The following is a 21,845-nucleotide window of genomic DNA, read 5'->3' on the forward strand; positions in this document are numbered from 1 at the left end:
AGCAAATTCCACATTCACAAAGTAAAGAAGTTCCTCCTGAATTCCTCATTGGATTTAGAGTCATAGAGTTATACAGCACGGATAGAGGCCCTTCGGCCCATCGTGTCCGCGCCGGCCATCAAGCTCTGTCTACTCTAATCCCATATTCCAGCATTTGGTCCGTAGCCTTGTATGCTATGGCATTTCAAGTGCTCATCCAAATGCTTCTTGAATGTTGTGAGGGTTCCTGCCTCCACAACCCTTTCAGGCAGTGAGTTCCAGACTCCAACCACCCTCTGGGTGAAAAAGTTCTTTCTCAAATCCCCTCTAAACCTCCCGCCTTTTACCTTGAATCTATGTCCCCTTTTATTAGTGACTATCTTATATTTATGGCCCCTAGTTTTGGACTCCTCTACAAGTGGAAACATCTTCTCTACGTCTACCCTATTGAACCCAGTCATAATTTTAAAGTTCTCTAACAGGTCACCTCAGTCTTCTCTTTTCTGGAGAAAAGAGCCTCAGCCTGTTCAGTCTTTCCTGATGTACAGCATCAATCACTAAAGTTTATACAATAATTGAGCTACTTAACCAAAACAAGTCAGATGAAGTAATGATCAAACTGTATCATGCTCAGGCCAGACTGCACTCGAGTACCAGTTCTTCTGCGGTGAAGAGCTAACCACAAGGCTGATCCCTAGCGTGAGGGGTCGGAGTTATAAAGAAAGACCGGAGGGTCTTGTGCTCTTCAGCCTGGAAGGAAGCATGCAAGATGACCATATAGAGATATATAGGATAGTTAAGGGAATGGAAAAGGTAAGTGTGGACCACTACCTTAAAGTGAGAGGAAGACAGGAGGACACAGGTTTGAACTCGAGAAATTTAGGACAGATATCAGGAAGCTCTTCACACAGTAATAAACACATGTAATGGATTTCCAGATAGTGTAGTGGAATCATTTAAGAATAAATTAAATGCAGCAATGGGTGAGGTGAGGTGATTGCAGGCTCTTTCTAGATTAATTAAATTGGGCTGAATGGCCTCCCTTCTCCAAGTCATATTGTGATACCGTGAAGAAAGGGACATCCAACCAGCAGCACTGAAATAATTGGAGACTCTCACCAAATTGGGGGGGGGGGGAGGCGCAGAGGAATGTACAGGAGAAAACAAAGTTGGAGAAGGTTGCAGATAGGGTAGGGTGAACCAGTAGTTGAATTTGTAGAAGAGGACAAGGATTTAAAATGTGATCTGTTGGGGGAGGAAGCCAGCGAGAACAAAGGGTGATGAACGAGTAAGGACCAGTAGCAGAGTTTATATCGAGAGTGGTGGTAAAAATACCATCAAGAACAACATTGGAGAAGTTGAGATTGGGCAGATGCACGACTCAAGGTCAGGTTTTCAGGGGAGACCGATATTAAAAAATTGTAAATTATCTTTAAATTCGCAGTAGAACACAGTAGCCGCCATTTTGTCCGATTCTATGGTTTAGTGATCGGCTTGAAAATGGCGGAATTTTCTCGCGCTGCAACTTCTTCACCAAACGGTCTTTGAGGAAACAAAAGGGAAACGACGAGCTCACTCGAGAGGAAGTCAGCGCGGTCGAGCTCTGCGGCGCTTCCGTCCATAAATACGCACCTTACAATAGAAAACGTTGGCCGAAACCAGATTTTTAATCTCACGGTGCGCCTGATCTTGTCGCCGACTTACGTCGCCCATGATTCTGACGTGAACTCTGTAGTAAATTAAAGAAAACGGCATCCGTAACACGTTTTCGGATCTTAATGTTACAAACACGCGATACAAATAACAGATCGTCTATGACTCAGACTCGTTAAATCTCACACGCAGGCTCTATTACATTTCATCAACCCTGACAACAAAAACACAGACGCCAGAAGTATCCACAATAAACCAGATGTTCCTTCCCACTTCCCCGGTCCCGTTATAAGCGGGTGGATCCTGAAGTTACCGAAAGAATCAAATCTTCTCTCGTGCAAATAAACGAAACGTTCGATCGTAACCGACTCCGGTCAACCTCAAAACGTTCCGGCGTAGCTACGTCACTTCCTTAGAAACAGACTATCACGTGCCCAATCTTGAGGCGATAATCAAGGCATCAAAAAGTGGGAAAACGTTAAGAAAAAGTTATACCGACCTCGAACCCAGTAGTTAAGATCTCCCTACTAAGTTGTCTTAGGTGAGATAATTCTTCAGAAATTATTAATTGTGGTTATAAAGCGAGATTGCTTTTGTTCCCCCTCTACAAGCAGATACCACGTTGGTGTTACCGCCATACATCCGGGACACTTGCTATGGTGTGGGAAATGATGTAATCGCTCTGCCGGATGTCATATTTTGACGAAAACGAAGACTTAGTGTCTGGAGAAGCTTCGAGCGTGGACAGTATCGATTATCGGATCGTCGCAGTTATCAATAATCACCGAGGTCGTGATTGGAATATCGCACAGTCTCTTCATAAATAATCTCAATCGTAGGGCCGCACAAGGTAACTGCAGTGGTGAGTAAAAATTTACCTGGCAAGGGAAGGAGATGTCGTGTGTGGGCCAGGTAACCGGTCACAGCGTTGTGTATCTTTGGGGGCTGGACCAGTGTAATGATGTTATAACCATACTTTTTGTTTTTCCCTTCAAGTTAACAGGATATGTATCAGCACTTAATTAAATTTTAAATACTTTTTAAAAATGGTTATTTTAAGTGACTGTATAGTTAGGTAGGGGTAGTTGCCTCTTGTTTTCCATTCAATCGTTTGAAGTCATTAGTAGCAAAAAAATGCAAAATATTTTTGCATACTTGCAATATTGGAAAAATTCAGGGTGACAATAATGTGAACATTGTACATTTTTAAATTAAGAAATGAGGCTGAAGGGCCATTTGAAGGACACCTCTAAGGTTGAAGAGTGATGAGATGAATTAGGCATTACTGTTTAAAGGTGCTCCAAGGTTTGTCTTTAAAAAACTGAAGATTGTAGGACAATCTATTTTTTTGTATCCTGTCTACAAGTGCACAAGAGATGTTAAAAGAGGCTTCCTATATATTGCAGTAGTATTCAAGTCTTGGATGGACTTCAGCTGTATGAAGAGTTAAACATTGTTGAGGGGGAAGAGAAGTGAAAATAACAACAACTTGCATTTATATAGTGTCTTTAATGCAGTAAAATGAAACTAAGTCCTTTGAAATAATAGCTGAAAATGCACAGCAGGTTAATTAGCATCTGTGAAGGTTAAAGATTGTGACATTTCAGATATCTACCCTTCAATGTTAAAACTTGTTGCAGAATTGTGCTGCAGTATAACTATCTTCAGGAAAAGAAAATCAAGGGCATGGAGACCCTACAAAAAATTAATATCAAAAGTAATCTAAAATATTTATTCTCTGATGTCCAAAGCGTACTGTAGTAGTCCTTGATATGGTGGATCGTTGCTAATTAAAATTATTTTGACTCTTTTAAATTCTGCCTCAGATTTCTGACCCTCTGTCAGGCAAATATTTAAACACGGCAGGTAAAACAACTCTATACATTTTTAAAAATGGAATAAATACCAATGCATTTACTTTTTCCGTAGTGTTGCCCCTTGATCTGCATCATCATGTTTAAACAGGAGCTTCAAAACTGATTATAGCAGTAGTGTAAAGTGGCATACTTCTGTTTGGATTAAATATCTTTTGAACCAGTGAGAATAAATGGAGAACTGACATCTTCAAAAATAAAGTTTCTTTTTATCTGATTCTAATTTGAGAGATCTATTTGCTGCTATTTTTTCTACTTATGATGAAATAATGAAGTGACATGTCATTGTTTCTTCAGATTTGAAAAAATGAATATTGCTGGCATCAAATCCCAGTTTGAAGATGGTGCAAGAGATGCCTCTTGTAACAAGTACTGGTGTGACGTAAGTGTTTTCAAATAGATTAACTTTACAACAGTAACTTTTTGTTTACTGTTACATAGTGCCTTTGACATAAAAATTATTCCAAAGTTTTTGACAAAGGTGTAAGGAAAAACAGATGCTGAACCAAAGGACAAAATATTCGGAGGGGTAACCAGAAGATTGGGCAAAGAGGTGGATTTTAAGGAAGGTTTTAAAGGAGAGGCGGGGGAGAGCCAGATGGATTTAGGAAAGCAATTTCAGAGTGTAGGGACTATGCAGCCGAAGGCATGGCCATCGATAGTGGGGCAAACGGAGGTGAAGATGCACAAGAAGCTGGAGTCAGAGGAATGGAGACTTTTGCGGGGGAGTGGGGGGGAAATGTATGGAGGGGAGGGGGTGGTGGTTGTAGCAGCACTGGAAGAGGTTACAAATATAGGGCTGGGCCAGGTCTTGGGGGGATTTAAACACAAAGATCACAATTTTCAATTAGAGCAAAGGTAGGTCAATGTGGATGAAGATGATGGATGAGTGGGACTTGATGCAGATAGGCTATAGAATAATATAATACAGCATAGATGTTGGCCATTTTGCCTGTGCCAGCTCTTTGACAGAGCTGTTCAATTAGTCCCACTCCCCTGGTCTTTCCCCATTGCCGTGCAAATTTTTATTTTTCAATTATGTATCCAATTCCCTTCTGAAAGTTACTATTGAACCTGCTTCCACCACCCTTTCAGGTAGTGCATTCCAGATCATAAAAAAATTCTTCTCATCTCCCCTCTGTTAATTTTTGCCAAATATCTTAAATCTGTGTCCTCTGGGTACTGACCCTCCCGCCAGTGGAAACAGTTTTTCTCTATCTTCTCTCTCCAGCTTTTCTCTATCTTCTCTCTCGTTACCCCTCCATAATTTTGAATACCTCTATTCAATCTCCCCTTAACCTTCTCTTCTCTAAGGAGAACAATCTCAGCTTCTCCAGTCTCCCCACATAACTGAAGTCCCTCATCCCTGGTATCATTCCAGTAAATCAAAATTTAGTTCTGACGAAAGGTCTTCAACCTGAAACATTAACTCTGTTTCTTTCTCCACAGATGCTGCCTCACTTGCTGAGCTTTTCCACCATTCTAGTAAATCTCCTCTGCACCCTCTCCAAGGCCTTAACATCTTTCCTAAAGTGTGGTCCCAGAATACTCCAGCTGAGGCCTAACCAGTGAATTATAGAAGTTTAGCATAGCTTCCTTGCTTTTGCACTGTATGCCTTTATTTATAAAGCCATGGATCTTGTATGCTTTTTTTAACAGCCTTATCAACTTGTCATGTCACCTTTAAAGATTTGTGTATATGAACCCACAGGTCTCTCTCTTCCTGCACCCAATTTAAATTTGTACCATTTAGTTTATATTGCCTCTCCTCACTTTTCCTTCCAAAATGCATCACTTCACACTTCTGTTTTAAATTTCTTCTGCCACGTGTCTGCCCATTTCACCAGTCTGTCTATGTCCTCCTGAAATCTGCTACTATCCTCCTCACTGTTCACTACATTTCCAAGTTTTGTGTCATCTGCAAACTTTGAAATTATTTCCTTATACCCAAGTCCAGGTCATTAATATATAATTGTCTACTGTATTATGAACCTGACATTTATCTTAAGCCTTTTTATGTTCCATTTTAATCTCAATTTCTTTAGTCATCCATAGAGCTCTAGCTTTGGATGCCCTTACTTTTCCCCCTCATAGGAATGTGTTTAGTCTGTATCTGAACTATCTCCTCCCTGAAGGCCTCCTGTTGCTCATTTACTGTTATACCTGACAATCATTGTTTCCACTCCACCTGGGCCAGATCTTTGTTCAGCTCACTGAAATTAGCCTTCTTCCAGTTGAGTATCTCCACCTTTGATTGTTTCTTGATCTTTTACATAATTACTGCAAACCTAATATTGTGATCACTGTTGCCCAAGTGCTCTCCCACTGAAACATGCTCCACTTGCCACTCTTCTTTCCCCAGAACAAATCCAGCATTGCTTCCTTCTCCGTCGGGCTGGAAACATACTGATCAAGAAAGTTCTCATTTCAGGAATTCCTCCCGCTCTTTGCCCTTTACACTTTCTGAAATTTGCTTGCAGATTTGCTACTACAGCTCCTTCCCACTATTTGGTGGTCTATACTGTACACTCAGCAGCATAACTGCTTCTCTTCTGCTCCTTGAATCTAACAAAATAGATTCTGTCTTTGAACCCTCCTGCACATCACCCCTTTCTGGGGCTATAACAGTGTCTTTGATCAATACTGCCACCTCCCCCCCCCCCCCCCCCCCTACCCCCCTCTTTTTTCTTCATTCCCTATTTCTCCTGTAGTTAGCAATGTTTCGTTCCCATTCCCGCGCTTGTTTGTTTGAGCCCAGTTTCTGTTATTGCCACTATCATAGTCCCATGTGGCAACTTGTGCCTGCAGCTCACCAGCTTAATTGTCATTCTCTGTGCATTGTCGTACATTCACTCCAAATCTATCTTACTCTGCTTCCTTCCACTTTCTGGACTATTTATTCTAATGCTGTTTGTCTCTCCCAGTCCTCTATGCACCTTGTTTGCCTTCTCATGCTTCATCTGGCTTCCCATCCCCCTGCCAAATTAGTTTAAACTCTGCTCCACAGCACTAGTTAACCTCCCTGTGAAAACATTGGTTCCAGACCCTGTTCAGTTGTAACCTGTCTGCCTTGAACAGGTCCCTCCTGCCCCAGAACTGGCCCCAGTGCCCCAGGAATCTGTAGCCCTTCCTCCTGTATCATTTCTCCAGCCACGCATTAACCTACTTTATCATGCTGTTCCTATACTCACCACCGTGTGGCACTGGGAGTAATCCAGGGATTACCACCTTTTGAAGTCCTGCTGTTCGGTTTCCTCCCTAGCTTCTGAAACTCTGTCTGTAGGACTTCAACCTTTTTCCTATTGGATCCAACCTGGACCATGACTTCTGGCTTGTTCCCCTTCCCCCTGCAGAATGTTCTGCACCTGTTCCGTGACATCCTTTACCCTGGCACCGGGGAGGTAACACCATGCGAGACTCATGTCACTGGTTGCAGAAATGCTTGTCTATCCCCCTGACGATCGAATCCCCCTATGACAACTGCATTTCTGCACTTCGTTGTGTAGTCATTTGCCTATGGTGCCGTGGATTTGCTCTGGACTGCACTTCCCGGAACAGCAAAAGTTTGGATGATCTGTAGTTTATTGGAAGGTAGCCTGGAGAGCATTGGGATTGTAGATTTTGGAGGTGACAAAGACACAAATGAGGGTTTTAGTTGGGTGAATGACAGCTTCAATTTCAGGCAGACAATGTTATGGAGGTAGAAGTAGGCAAAGAGGATATGAGGCGCAAACTCAGCTTGGGGTCAAACAGGTTGTTGAGGTTGGTTCAGCCTGAGTCAGTGGTCGTGGAGGGGATTAGACTTAGTGTTGTGGGTAATGGAGTTAATATCAAAGAGATGATGATGATTATGAATAGGGAGAATTAAATGGAGACAGTGTGCAGGCAAGGAATAGGGATGGTTGAATGAGTGTTGGGGGACAGAAATATGTGGAGAGCAAAATAAGTTGCAAAAGTAAGATTTAAGGAGACATTGTCTTTATCAGAAGGTATGAGGAGAAGAGTTGCATGGGATTTTTCATCCCAGTCTCAAATGCCGCAACGATATGTTTAAGCATGATTTACGTAAACAGTGTGTGGAGCCTTCTAAATAAAATTATGGTTATGAGGCCATTAAAAATTTAAATATTTTTATTTTGTTGGAGCTTTTGGAAATAAAATCATGGAAAACACAAACATCTTAATGTAAAGAATATATGCAGATTATGCAGACACAACTGATAGAGGTGTAAAGAATATATTAGGATTCATTTTAATATACCAAGGTTCATTTCAGTATCAACTTGGTATTTAAATCCCTTATTATGCACCCTGTTTTTTATTGCCTAAATAATCTTCTACCATGGACAGTGCACAAATCTGATTACTAGGTCATCAACTTACACTTTTAATTTGGACCTTGCTCGCATCATTAAGTTGAACAAACTAAGCAAGAAAGAAATTGTAATAAGGGGCAGCAGCTTGACTTCAGTGCTTGAGCTGTAATTCTACAGATATACAGCATTTGGGGCAAATATGTCTCAGGAAACTAAATTTGCATGATAATGTTGGCAGTCACCAGTTGTGCAAAATATTCTTTGTTCAAATATTTCTTGAACTGTGTGTTGTGTGGCCAGTCAATCCTGGTGCTGCATTTCAACTGCAATACAAGTACAGGTGATATGCAGCAGAAGTCTTAACCTATAAATTTAAACCCGGGAAAGAATTGAAATAGCCTGTTATCTCGCCCTTTTAATCTTTTTAAATGTTAAATTTCAACTGAAACCAGTGAACAGTTTTTTTTTATACTCACCCATGTCTGGCCCTCTGCTTTCCCTAACTTGATCAGTGCAAGTGAACAGTATAACCGCAGCTGCCCCCTTGAATTACTTTCATATTTTATGCATGGGGGGGTGCACAAATACTTCGCTTTAACTATTGGAATGTGAGGAGTCAAAAAATTAACCCTCTTGTTTGTATTTTATTTCTAGATATGCAAAGTAGCTTGTGCATCTGCTCTGAATCTGCAGGTACATATTAGGGGCTACCAGCACAGAAAGGTAAGACCGGCTACAGTGATCCAATTCCATGTGTTCAAATGTATGTTTATGACTGTCTGTAAATCTTCTACTTTCAAACTGTAGATTGAGCTGAAACATAGCAAACTGGTTTTATTGCACTTGGGGTCACACACTGAATTGCAATGTGTAATTCGTAACTTCCCACCCTTTGCCAAACTACATGAATCTGCCTTGGCATGGAAGTTAAAATGTATGTTCATGGCCATAGTATAACATTAGGGTCAGAGTTAACAATAGATTTTGATATCCATGAATTCCTCTAGCTTAACAATTTTGATATGGCAGTGATCCCGTTAATGCAATATTCCAAATTGTGATGTAACCTTTGGTTACAAAAAGTCTTAATGTAACAGTTCTATATTGCACAATTATAAAATGATAAATAAGTTTTGAACATATGTTCAAAGCTTATTTATCATAACCTGCATATAGCATTATGCAGAGATACCATGGATTCCAATCAATTTTAGAAGAATTAGGGGAGATGGCCAAAGGAACGATTGGACCATGGATTTTAGGTGGCTTTTGGCGATGGATAGAAAAGTAGCAAGGCAAAGGGATTTAGGGAAAAAGTTCCAGAATGCTGGGCTGAGATGGCTGAAAGCTCCACCACTGATGTGCAGGAGAGAGTAGAAAGAGTGGAGGGTCTGAGCTAGGACATGGGATTGGAGGGTGTTGCAGAGGTAGAGTAGAGTGGAGCAATGTCATGGGAAGAGTTGCAAATGAGAGAAGGGATATTAAATTCAATGCCTTAAGGATGTGGAGCAAGTGGAAGTCGGTAAAGGCGGAGGTGATGGGCAAGTAACATTTTGTGCTGGAGATGAAGCAGATAGCAGAATTTTGGACAAGTTAAGTTGGACCTGAAGTATTAAAAAAAAATCTGACCATGCAGCAATGGTTGTGGAGTTGAGGGTGATGGTGGAAATGTAGAGCTGGGTGTTGTCGGTATATATGTGAAAGCTGACTCCGAGCCTATGGATTCTGTCTTCAAAGGTGCTATTGTAGATGAGGAACAGGAAGGGGCCAAGGATGGAACTTTGGGGCAATTGTATTGGAGTGGAAATAGATGCCTTTGTGGGAGATGTACTGGCTAAGTTGAGTAGGGATGGCATTAAGTGAGGATGGAGCCATGGAGGTGGACCACTGATGTAGGGAAGAGGTAAGAGACAGAATAGGGATAATGGGTATGTACTCCAATTGGTAGATGTGACGAGTGGTGTCCCCCAGGGATCTGTACTGAGGTCTCGGCTTTTCACTATTTATAAATGATTGAGAAGAAGGAATAGAGAGCCATATATCCAAGTTTGCTGATGATACCAAGTTAGGTGGCACAGTAAGTAGAGTAGATGGGAGCAGAAATTTGAAATGGGACATAGACTAAGTGAGTGGGCAAAACTGTGGCAGATGGAGTTCAATGTGGAGAAGTGTGAGGTTATCTGTTTTGGACCCAAAAAGATAGTTCAGAGTATCTTCTAAATGGTGAGAAGCTAGGAACTGTAGAGGAGCAGAGAAATTTTGGTACAGAAATCACTGAAAGCTAGTGGACAGGTACAAAAAATAATTAAAAAGGCTAATGAAATATTGGCCTTTATCTTGAGGTAGCTGGAATATAAAGGGATGGAAGTTAAGTTACACTTGTATAAAGCTTTGGTTAGACCCAATTTAGAGTACTGCGTTCAGTTCTGGGCATGGGACCTCAGGAAGGATATATTGGCGTTACATACAGCCCCTCAAGCCTGTTTCACCATTCAATTAGATCATGCTGCTGGTCTGTATTTTAACTCCCATCTACCCGCCTTGGCTCGGTAACCCTTAATACCCTTGCCTAACACAAATCTCAGTTTTGAAAATTTTCAATTGACCTAGCCTCAACAGCTTTTAGGGAGTGAGTGTTCCAGGTTGCCACTACCTGTTGTTAAGAAATGCTTCCTGACATCACCTCTGAACGGCCTAGCTCTAATTTTAAGATTATGTCCCCTTGTTCTGGACTCCCCCCACCACAGTAAATCGTTCCTCTTTATCTACACAATCAACTCTTTTAATCATCTCAAACACTTCAATTAGATCACCCATTAATCTTCCATACTCAAAAGGAATACAAGCCTAGACTATGCAACCTGTCTTCATAATTTAACCCTATTAACCCCAGTATCATTCTGGTGAATGATACTGGGGAAAGGGCACGGTGCAGATTCACCAGAATGATACTGGGGCTAAAAGGGTTAAATTATGAAGACAGGTTGCATAGTCTAGGCTTGTATTCCTTTTGAGTATGGAAGATTAATGGGTGATCTTATGGAAGATTAATGGGTGATCTAATTGAAGTGTTTGAGATGATTAAAAGAGTTGATTGTGTAGATAAAGAGGAACGATTTACTGTGGTGGGGGAGTCCAGAACAAGGGGACATAATCTTAAAATTAGAGCTAGGCCGTTCAGAGGTAATGTCAGGAAGCATTTCTTAACAACAGGTAGTGGCAACCTGGAACACTCACTCCCTAAAAGCTGTTGAGGCTAGGTCAATTGAAAATTTTCAAAACTGAGATTTGTGTTAGGCAAGGGTATTAAGGGTTACCGAGCCAAGGCGGGTAGATGGGAATTAAAATACAGACCAGCAGCATGATCTAATTGAATGGTGAAACAGGCTTGAGGGGCTGTATGGCCTACTCCTGTTCCTAGGAGAGGTGGTAAAAGAAGATGGAGTAGTCGGCAGTGTTCAGGTAGGGATGAAGTGCCTTTATTACAGTGACAAACAATATCCATAATTTTGACCAGCACATTTGCAGTACAAAGTGTGGAAAGCACATTGAATGGATTTAAATGAGGAGTGGTGAGAAGATAAGTGTGGGGTTGAGTGGCGATAACATTTGAGGACCTTTTGGGAGGTTAGAGATGGGGTGACAATTGGAAAAGATGAAAAGATCATGGTGGGTTTTTTGGGGATGTGTGGTAATGAAGGCAGTTTTGAACAGTAGGGAAGCTGCGCTGCTCACAGTTGACTTTGGAGGTGAGTATGAAGGGAGTGGGAAAAGGGGATTGGGGGAGGCAGTGTAGTTTTTTTTACCCCCTAGAATATTCCTGGAGTAGTAGAAGGTCATTGACAGGGTGAGGTGGTCCAGCCAGATCTGGCTGTGGATGATAGTTATTTGGCAAGGACTCATGAGGACATCAAATGTGCGATCAAAGGAGCTTTTGAACAGGTTGACAGAAGTGGTAATGTTGTAAAAGATGGCAGGAAGTTTGGAGTTCGAGAGGGTGGTGTTGAGAGAGCTTGGTGGGGGTGGGAGGGTAGATTTCTCCTAGGGCAGAGGGCGAGGGTTGTGGTGTTGGGGTGCTTTCAGGGAGATTGGCTATTGGGGAACGGGAGGAAGTAATGAGAACAGGCCTTGCACCACTCTACTTCTGCAACCTTCTCCAGCCTAAAGTTCAAGTCAACAACCTCTGCTCTTGTGACTCAGGTCTACTGTGTATTTTCTCTGTTCCCCCTCCACCACCCCCCACATGCAATTTAAGTGAATTGTGATGCAAATGTTTTGCGTTTTCTGACCAAAGGAAGTAAATTTATCAGTTATTTTTCTTTTTCTTTCTCCTGGATCATCCTTGGCATGTGATGTGACAGGTTGAACAAATTTTACAAGAAACTTTGGGTGAGTATCATTGGGTTTTTAGTTGGAGCGTTGTATGTAGTCATTGTATTAATATTGTCAAGGAAACAAACTTAGTCTCTGATTCAAGATATTTCACTTTGTGGCGCTAAGGAACAGACTAGATAAACATACCTCAACATTAGCAGCAGAATATTACATTATACAGTACATCCTATAGTGCTACATACTATCAGGCTCCTATCCTTAATAAAACATCATATGCTGTAATTCTGGTATTAATGTCAGAACATTTGTTTCCCTTTTTAGTAAACAAATTGGTTTGCCTATTACTATTCAAATTAACATAAACTTGTAACAGGTTATGGTTCTCCTGTAGTATTACTTAAATGTAAAGTGGCTGTTAAAAATTTGTCTTTTTTATTACAGGTAATAAAGTGGACAACCCTCTGACTCCTGTAATGAGCAGTGGTGATGCAAGAACCCTTGAAGAGTACATTATGTCCTGGAATGCAGACGAACCCTTAATTGGTACGTATTTTTCTACGAGAGTATAAGTTTTGTGGAATAAACTATCATCAAAAGCAGTTATTGCAATGAAAAGAGATTGATAAATATGTGATTAAGAATATTTCACTACACTTCAGTCCTTCATTGGCTGTGAAGCACTTTGAGACTTCCTAAAGTCATGAAAAGAGCTATATAAATGCAAGTGTCTTTTTTTTTTCTATGGAACTTTCTATAGCCCAGCAAGCAGTCAATACCTTCGAGAGGTTGAAGGGAGAAAATTGATATATAAAGAAAGAAGTAAAAAAGTTCAGGCCTGTTTCTCCCAATCAAATACCCTGGTTTAGGTTCTTTTGCAATTTTTGTTTTAGTTCCTAGGAATTATTCTGTTTGTTTTAAATTACATTTAAGTGACTATTCTGGGGTGGATGGGTGGAATTTCAGTGTCACAAAAAATATTTAGCAAAAGCTTTTGCACACTTGTTCATTTAGTCTCTTTTGCTAGAGTACAGGGTTTTATAATTACACATTTTTTTTTGGTGTGTTAGACATGACCTGAGAGGAGATGTTTGCAACCTTGACAGCCACTGAACAGTGGTATGCGGCATATGCATCTTGCTGTGAGGGCATCATGTACCTCTCCTGGTTTTTCCACTGCTGATTTCCTTTAGGCGATTAAATAGGTTGCCATACTCCTAGAGGCACTAGCAGAAGATACTTGAGTGGCACAGTAGAGGACAGATTGTTGAGTACACAGGAGGAATTGGCTGGTAATTTTTTTTTCCTGCTTATTTTGTAAAGATGCTCTCATAACTTGCTCCATTGACTCTCTCGCAGTCAACCCTAATCCTGTCGTCATCGCGCTATATGTGAATTTCCTGAAGCAGTTATTGTACAATAATGAGTGAGGAGTGTGGTGATATTTTTTCTTCTCTTTCTGAAATGGATGTAGTGAGCTATTCATTTAAAATGGAAATGATGTTTGATAAAAGAATGGAATTATTTGTATCAGTGAATACCACATGAAGTGTTGTTGCTTTGATGTGTCTACTCAGGGCTCAATTATGTGATTGAATACCAGCGCGATGGAGGAAGAGAACCAATGTACGAATGCACATTATGTGACTTTACAGGTTACATGCGCATATTTGTTTTGCACCTTGGCGGTTTCAAGCACAGAATGAATTACATGGTGAGTGTATGTCTAATGTGGAGTGGCTTGTACATGCTTGTTCTTGGGCTTTCTCAATTTTGTCTATTGCTCATAGCAAAAAGGCAATTTCCATAAACAGACCACATCTCCTATGGAACTGAAACGTACATGCCTGTGCATGCCACAAGACTAACTATTATCTCTTAATTACGGTATAAAGCATCAGTAACCACATGGAATGGCCACCACATTCTCCTGTCTACTTGGAAAGGTGGCAAATATCACCCTGTCCGAGCATTCTGTTCAGGCTAATACTAATCCCAGGTTTAGTTCCAAGTAAGATATAATCCAGAAGCAGTAAGTCACAAGAGGATACTATTTTTGGATGAAAGAGTCGTTCATAGAATTTTAGTGATGTAATGCCATATATGGATGCTGCTATTCTTGTATCAACCCAGTGTCCAGGTGACGATTCCAGAAACTGAGGGGAATTTGAGAAAAGTCTGCTAAAATGTCTCTGAATAAAAAGCTGCCAATCCAGCTCAAGTGCACAATTGTAGGAGATGTTTGCATTCCATACTAATGATCAAGTGTTCACACATTGGCTGTTACCCAGGACATGTTGATGCTTTACACAATGTGTATTTTGAATTTCTCCTAGAACAAAGCCCCTTTATAATTGAGCCATCTAATATTTAATGCATTTGTCTGTGAGCTTGCATACTTTTGACTCTTGCTAAGAGTTGAAATTATTCCTATGACTGTCTGATGTAAGCTAGAATCTATAAATAAAATATGCGTTATCCTTTAAAAGATCAAGAATTTAATTAGGACATGAAACCAGATTTATGTATCTTGGCTAATCTACATATGCAAGAACTTGCCTTTATCTCGCAGACAGTTGGACTCCAACTTAAATTTTGAAGTTGAGAGGAAAGACAACTAATAACCTTTTAGTTATTTCTAAAATGCACTTACCCTGTATATCTAGGTCATATAAAAATTATGAAATAGAAATCTACCAAATCATTCCAATGTGTTCTTGTATGTGTAATAAGTTCTGTGCTTTAATTCCAAACAGGAGATCCAGCTGTCTTGTAGTGTGAATCTAAATACTGGCATCAGCTTAGCTCACTGGTACACTCACACTTCTGAGTCAGAAGGTTGTAGATTCAGGCCCTGTTCCAGGACTTGAGTATATGATCTAGGCAGTCTAGGATGCTGCATTGTCAGGTGGAGGTTTTTCAAATGAGCTGTTAAATTAGTGTCCTTCTGTCTGTTCATTTGGATACAAAAGATTCTATGGTAATGTTTCAAGAAGAGCAGGGGAGATTTCTCTGTCTACTGGTCAATTTACATACCAAAACAAATTAATGGATCATTCTTCTCGTTTGTGGTACCTTGGCTATATGCAAATTGGCTGCTGTGTTGCTGACATAACCGTGACTATACTACAAAAGTAAGTTATTAGTTGTGAAGCATTTTGGGCACCCAGAGGATGTGAAAAGCACTATTTAAATGCAAGTTCTTTCTTTGCCCCTTTACCATCATGAAACAGACCTTTGTTAGATTTTCACCAAACTCGATGAGTGATTTTTATCTTCGAGCTTTTCTCCAAAAAAAAGTTTCTTAAAACAGCATCTGATGTCATTATGTTTCTGTGGATGCTATTGTTATATTTTACACTTTGTTTCCTGTGTATCTTTTTATGTTGTCTGCCTATATTAATCTGTGTTTGAGGCTGCTTGATTGTTCAGTGACGAGTATTGCCATTGTGTTTATATTTCCCCATTTGTGCTAGATCACATGATCTTAGCTAGCATGGCACTACAGGTCTGAGTGCCTCAGGGGTCGGGGGGGGGGGGAAATCACTTGAGGCTCTTTCTCCTGATGAGTAAAGACATGTTAGAAAGTACATATGTGCACGTTAGAGGATACCCCTTGTTGAATAGCCTACAGACAATCAGTCAAATCTCCCATGGAAGAAGATTCCCAATCTAAATTATGTGAACTTACTTCAGTTGGTACAATTGTGGAGATACAATTAGCCACTGGGCCACATTCTCAGCTCCTGATTCTTGTCTGGTGACCCCTGCTGGAGTGCTTGGAATTGGAGACAGAATTGGGTTCTGTTATGGTCTTCCTGTTTTTTGGAGCTCATAAATTCTTTTGGGTAAGGTATCTAAAGACTGCTGGAGAAGAAAAGTGCAAGGAGAAAATAGGATGGGGGTGGGGAGAAGAGAGGTGATTTGTTGGGATCTCCAATCACTGGATGAGAGTGTTAATTGACAAATTGTATTATCTGATTTTTGACAAGCCAGGTCATAAAACAGCTTCATGGGGCTGGCGAGGACTCGTGATAGAGCTCTGTTCTGCAGGGAAAACACAATAATAGATTAGGAATGCATATTACCATTATTTAATGACCGTTTCCGACTAAATAGCAAGCAGTGAAATACCATCCCAACCTTAATTTGTGACTGGGAAAATTATAGTGTTCATGAAGGCTGTGGTGCAAGAGAGTTATTGGGTCTTCTGAATTTAACAAATATTCTACTTCTTCCTGAATACTATCTTTCATTTGTACGTGCTGCAAAATGTACGTTTTTATTTACAGCACCCATGATCAGTTGCTCAATGAAAAATGATGTTTAGCATCACCAGTCTGGGTACTACATATTTAAATAATAGTGGTCCTTAAAACAGTGGATTATTTTAAGCAAAATGACACATTTCATTTGCATTTCAAGGGTAAATAGATAATTTTATTGGAATAATCACTTTTAGTGTCTTTTTTTCTTAGTCAAAAGAATATCCAGAGATGATGAAGTGGGATGGAACTAAACTAAAGCAAGCGGAATTGTGCGATATTGTTAAAGAAAGAGCTGCTATTATTGAGAAATTAGAAGGAAGGAGGAGCATACAGGTAAATTACAATAGAACATTTCAATGGCAAAGACATAATAACTGGATTTTATGGGTTTTGTTTAGTTTAGTACGTTTGATCTGTTTTTGTTTTATTTTGTCTTAATTATGAAATAAAGTTTACTCAAAAGACGCAAGGCAGGACTAACTACCTGGCCTTTAGTAGACCCATAAATTGTGAAAAGGCTTCTTTGTGCTCTCTTAAACATTTCCGAATGCTATTGCTTTTGGATACATTATATGTGACCTATTCAGTTTTATGTTTGTTTCATTAATTCAGATGTGCTCCCTGCATTCTTGCTAAACAAATCAAAATTGCAGTCTCCTCTTTGGTACTGGTAATAATTCAAACTTTATTCTTCTGAATTGTTAATCTAACCTGAAGATCATTCTGTCTAATTCTTTTTGCAAAACATTCCCCATATTTGAATTAGCTCACTTGTCTATGTTTTATTTAGTTCAGAGTCTAGTCCTTTCTAGAAATGCTAAAGTTACTACTTTAATTTTATATACATTTAACTATTGGGTGTTTAAAATAGTTTTTCTTTCTTCCCCATCTCCCCCCAAAAATAAGTAAATTCCAACAAAGTTATGAATTCATAATCTTTCTGTACTTCTGTAGAAATTGAGGAGGTAAATATGATTAGTGTCTCAATTTTAAGTCACCAGCTGAAAGCTGGGAGTTTTATTGTGATGATAATGGATTCATTTTTAAACTTGTATAGTTATTGGGTAAATATTTTGAATAGTACATATGTCTGGTTTTTCTGTAGTTTTCATCCAGAGCCTTAAAACTGAAGTTCAGACAATGTTATGTGCACAGTTTGTTTTTCAGAGTTTGTGGACCGACTATGGATGTAATGTTAGCTCGAGAATTTCCCCCAGCAAGCTTAGTTTTTATTTGTTCCAGCCTCAACACATTGCCTATTTTTCCCACTCACCACTTTGGGGTAGTTCCTGTTCCTTTTATCAGGAAAGCCCTCTCATTGGCTGCCAACCAACATACTTGCCTCAACATGTTCCAAGAATCAAATACTTCACACACTTAACTGATCGGCAGTATTGTTAAAACAGTTTTTACACTGTATAGTGTCCTGTGTTTCTCTCTCTTCAAAGTGATCCATTTGCCTCATTTTTGAAATGTAGAGCTCTCTGGTACTACAAGAATTCTTTGTGAACAAGAAGATACTACTGAAAATGTATTGTGCATGTGGACCCCCCCTCCCTGCCTTTTGCTATTTCTGAGCTATTTATAGGAAAATGGGAATATTTCAATTCAGTGAACCAGAGTAGTTTTATTTTTGTAAATTATAAATGTAATTGTACAGTAATTATGAAACATATTTGCTTTGTAGCAAAAGAGCACCATAGTTCAATGTTCCAGCTCGCAGGAACATTTGATTTGAAAAAATCAGAAACTGGGGGTCCTATAATATGAGCTATAATAGCATTTCTCCTATGATGCAACAAATTCCACCAGCTTGTTTCCTTAGTTGCAGCATGTGCAAACGATGTACAATGAAAAGGGAGAAATTGTAATGGGTTCTTTGTTTTTTGTGATACACAGTGATGTTTGTGGATATTTGTGAATTATAGGTTGTCAAAGGACAGGATCCACCCAGCACTATTGGAGTAGTTAAAAGGGTTCCACTTCCAAGCAACTGTAAGTATGCATTACCATATTGTTTCTGATATGTGCCAAAGTCAAACATTAAACAGGCAGCATGAAAGATTTCAAGAATATCTTCACTTGTTGAATTAAGTTGGGAAATCTGAGTATCCAGTAAGAATTTGAATAGATGCTTTTGTGTAATGTGGATAAATCAAAACTATTTGCATTTCAGTTAATTTTCCATGTTTCGATGGCCAGTTTGTGTATCCTTTTTTCATTTAATGTAACATTACAGTTACTGTAAACAATATTGTGCATTACCTTCCCAGAAATCTGCTGCAGACAAGATTCCTGTTGTTCGGTTGTGATGATATGATTAATTTATTGCTTTAGTTGTATCAGAAAACTACTATGAGCAACTAACTTGTCATGAACATTGTGAAATACATACAAACACACTTTGGGAAATGATAAGTACAACATTGTACTGAAAAGCACTTGACTTTAGCTCTCAATCTATTTTATGCCCTCTTATCTTATACAGAAACCAGCACAATAGGTCAAACTTAATGGGGGTTAAATTGGATAACCCCCGAAAACAGGCATGGGGATCGCGGTACGTGATTAAGCTGCACCCGTTCATTGCGCTGCAGGCAGCACGCTAAATTTGTTATAAATGATTGTTGCATGCAGCCAGTGCTGTTCATTGGCTGCACGCATCAGCAGGGGGCCTGATATCGCAAGTGGCTAGCGCTACTTAAAGGCAGCCTGCACCTCTTAAAGGGGAGGTGCACTGTGGCTACAAGAAGTGGTGGAAGTCAATTGTGAACTGAATCTGAGCTGCAATACATTGAAGAATGGCTGAACATGTGAGACAGCATGCACCAAGGTTCTCTGATCATGTACTGGAGGCCTTGGTGCAAGAGGTGGAGAGAAGGAGGGACTTCCAGTATCCACAGGGGGGCAGGAGGCCCTCCAGACATATGCTGAAAAGGCAGTGGGAAGAAGTAGCGGAGGAAGTCAATGCCAGGAGCATGGATGCAGTGCAGGAAGAAGTTCAATGATCGAGTTCAGTGGTCGAGGTGAGTGAGTGAGTTCAATTTTCAAGTGGCATATCGTACCAACTGCACCACTAGCCACATCCACTGCTCAATTCACTACACCCTGATCACCCACCTACCAACAATCTCAGTCAGTATTCAACTCTTCAATTCATATGGTTTACTTCACCCTCACACACTTAGCAGTGTTGCAAGCCTCACACTCACAGCTGACGCACACAGCTATTCCACCATGACAGCCACTCCACCCAAACATCTTGCAGGACGCTCACTGACACACTTTCCTCATGCAGGAGAAGGTGGCGCATAATAATAGGCAGTAACGGACGATTGGAGGAGGATAAGCGAGCCTATACGTTTTAACCCCCATGGCGGAGACAGTGCTGGCCATCTTGGGAAGGGGCATTGCTGAGACCGTGGCGGCGCTGGAGGGATCGATGATGAGGTTCTAAGCATACCTAATCCTCCTTCTCGCTCCCCACTTCTCCCTCATCCCACAATCTTTTCTGACTCACAAGCTGCAAATGGTGTCAGCATGCACTTCTTACTTTTTCCTTTCCCCTTACCTCAACTCAACTCGTGTCCCTTTGTCATTTCAGATGCCCAAGAACTGGAACTGGCAGACAGAGGATGCAGAGGAAGATGACAGTGATGACTAAGAGACACCGCCACTCGATCTTACACTTGCAGCCAGCAGCTCAGAGACTGACATTGCGCATACTTTAGAGGCCAGGATAGAGGAGGGATCTGCATGTGGTGAGACACCGTGTACAAGTGTGCAGGAGCCGTGGTGAGGGGGGGAAAGCATGCCGTAGATGCCAGTTTCGCACACTAGTTCTGCTGCAGAGGATTCAGATGAGGACTTTGATGGGCAAGACTACAGACAAAGACTGATAGGTGTACACAACCAAATGCTTGGTGCACTGGAAAGCCTGCCAGGAAGTCAGTCAAGGAGCATGGAGGAGACCAGCTCCAACTTGGCACAGGGCTTTGCGCAGAGTTTGGAGCCCGTCCTTTCCAACATGGAACGAGTGGTCACCTCCACCAGCACACCCGTGGAACCCAAATGATACAGCGTCTGATGACCGATGTCACAGCTTCCATCAAAGGTCTGACTGCTGCATTGCAATCTCAGACTGCTGCCTTGGAAGCTCAGACTGTTGCTATCGTGGCTCTGGGTACCATTGTTGAAAGGGGCTTCTGGGGCGTCACAGCAGTCCAGCAGTCTGTTCTCCAACAGATCGTCATGATTGCTGCGTCGCCACCCCGGGCAAGTGGCAATGGCTCCTTGGGACATGAACTTGCCGTCCTCTCTTAGGATGACAGCATTCCTGCTCCCACCCCTGCCACTCCGGCAGTGCCCTTGCTGTTGCCTGTCAGCCAGCCAGGCCAGACTGCTGCAGCCCAGGCCGAGATGGTGCAGTCTGAAGCTGGGCCCTCAGCCCAGAGCTACTTGAGGTCATTCCCCAAGGCCATCTGCAGTCTCCTCAATTGAAGGTCAGCAGCCTTCCACCACCCGTGCTCCAGCCACTGGGGAAGCACTCCTAGGAGCACTAAGAAAGCTAAAGGCACACGAAAGACAGGTACCAAGGGAATGCACAAGGGTGAATGGTCTCATTTTGTTTGCATAATTTCATATGTTAATTTCTAAATGTGCATTTGAACTTGCATTTGGTGGTTTTATTTCTGCGATGAGCTGAGGGAGGAACCGATGTGTAATCATAAGGAGGACAATTTGATGGTCATGTGAGAGTTGAAAGGTAAGGAGCGTGGGACTGTTGGTGAATGGGGAGGTGTCATTGAGGTTACTGGTATCGCTCATTAATAACATGATCATGCAGACCCCTGGCAGAAAGAGCCTGTCTATGTTGTCGCCTTCCTTCCTCTTCCTCCACTTCCTGTTGTACTTCCTCCTTCTCCTTCGCCTCTTCCTCATCCTCTTGCTCATCCTCCTCAGGTTCTCGCCTGATAGGCGGTGGCAAGGGCTGTTCCTTCATAATGGCCAGATTGTAACAAATCTTGATACCCGCTCAGCTGAGTACTGCAGGGCTCCTCCAGAGCTGCTTCCAGGCAGTGGAAGCGTTGCTCGAGGACACCTATGGTGTGCTCTATGATGTTCCTTGTGGCAGAATGGGTCTCGTTGTAGGCCTGCTGTGCAGTGTGCTTGGGTTCCTAACCAGAGTCATGAGCCACATCATGAGGAGATAACTGTTGTCGCCGAGTAGCCAGCCTTTGACTTGCCGTGCTGGTTGAAATACAGGTAGAACAGAGGACTGCTGCAGAATGAATGAATCATGACTGCTACCAGGACATTCACCTGCATGGTGAACTGCCTGTGGATGCACACCAATTGCACGATGAGGGAGTGGAATCCCTTTCTGTTCATGAAAATGCCCGAGTTTGGATGTGTGTACATGC

The 21,845-nt window shown here is 41.2% G+C and overlaps 2 protein-coding genes across 7 annotated transcripts in view; one reads left to right on the forward strand and one right to left on the reverse strand.

Annotated features, from left to right (window-relative positions):
- The window catches only part of si:ch211-197h24.6 (uncharacterized), an 86,308-nt gene extending 84,041 nt beyond the window's left edge, over positions 1-2,267 (reverse strand). Inside the window, exons 1-2 of one of the 2 annotated variants that reach the window (XM_068004867.1) lie at positions 2,132-2,267; positions 1,612-1,708 (exon numbers count right to left, since the gene is read on the reverse strand). In XM_068004867.1, the coding sequence (XP_067860968.1) occupies positions 1,612-1,692 (81 nt within the window). In that variant the 5' untranslated portion in view covers positions 1,693-1,708; positions 2,132-2,267. Of the gene's footprint in view, positions 1-1,611; positions 1,709-1,945; positions 2,051-2,131 lie in introns of those variants that run through there. The other variant, XM_068004860.1, reaches the window with a different exon arrangement.
- Positions 2,083-21,845, forward strand: part of LOC137341584 (uncharacterized) — a 44,707-nt gene continuing 24,944 nt past the window's right edge. The window contains exons 1-8 of one of the 5 annotated variants that reach the window (XM_068004846.1): positions 2,083-2,494; positions 3,804-3,888; positions 8,477-8,545; positions 12,184-12,211; positions 12,599-12,700; positions 13,732-13,868; positions 16,633-16,755; positions 18,351-18,417. In XM_068004846.1, coding sequence (XP_067860947.1) covers positions 3,814-3,888; positions 8,477-8,545; positions 12,184-12,211; positions 12,599-12,700; positions 13,732-13,868; positions 16,633-16,755; positions 18,351-18,417 — 601 coding nt within the window. In that variant the 5' untranslated portion in view covers positions 2,083-2,494; positions 3,804-3,813. The remainder of the gene's footprint in view (positions 2,495-3,803; positions 3,889-8,476; positions 8,546-12,183; positions 12,212-12,598; positions 12,701-13,731; positions 13,869-16,632; positions 16,756-18,350; positions 18,418-21,845) is intronic. The other 4 variants (XM_068004808.1, XM_068004818.1, XM_068004825.1 and 1 more) reach the window with 4 other exon arrangements.

This window comes from Heptranchias perlo, chromosome 2 (assembly GCF_035084215.1).
Source record: "Heptranchias perlo isolate sHepPer1 chromosome 2, sHepPer1.hap1, whole genome shotgun sequence".
Taxonomy (NCBI): Eukaryota; Metazoa; Chordata; class Chondrichthyes; order Hexanchiformes; family Hexanchidae; genus Heptranchias; species Heptranchias perlo.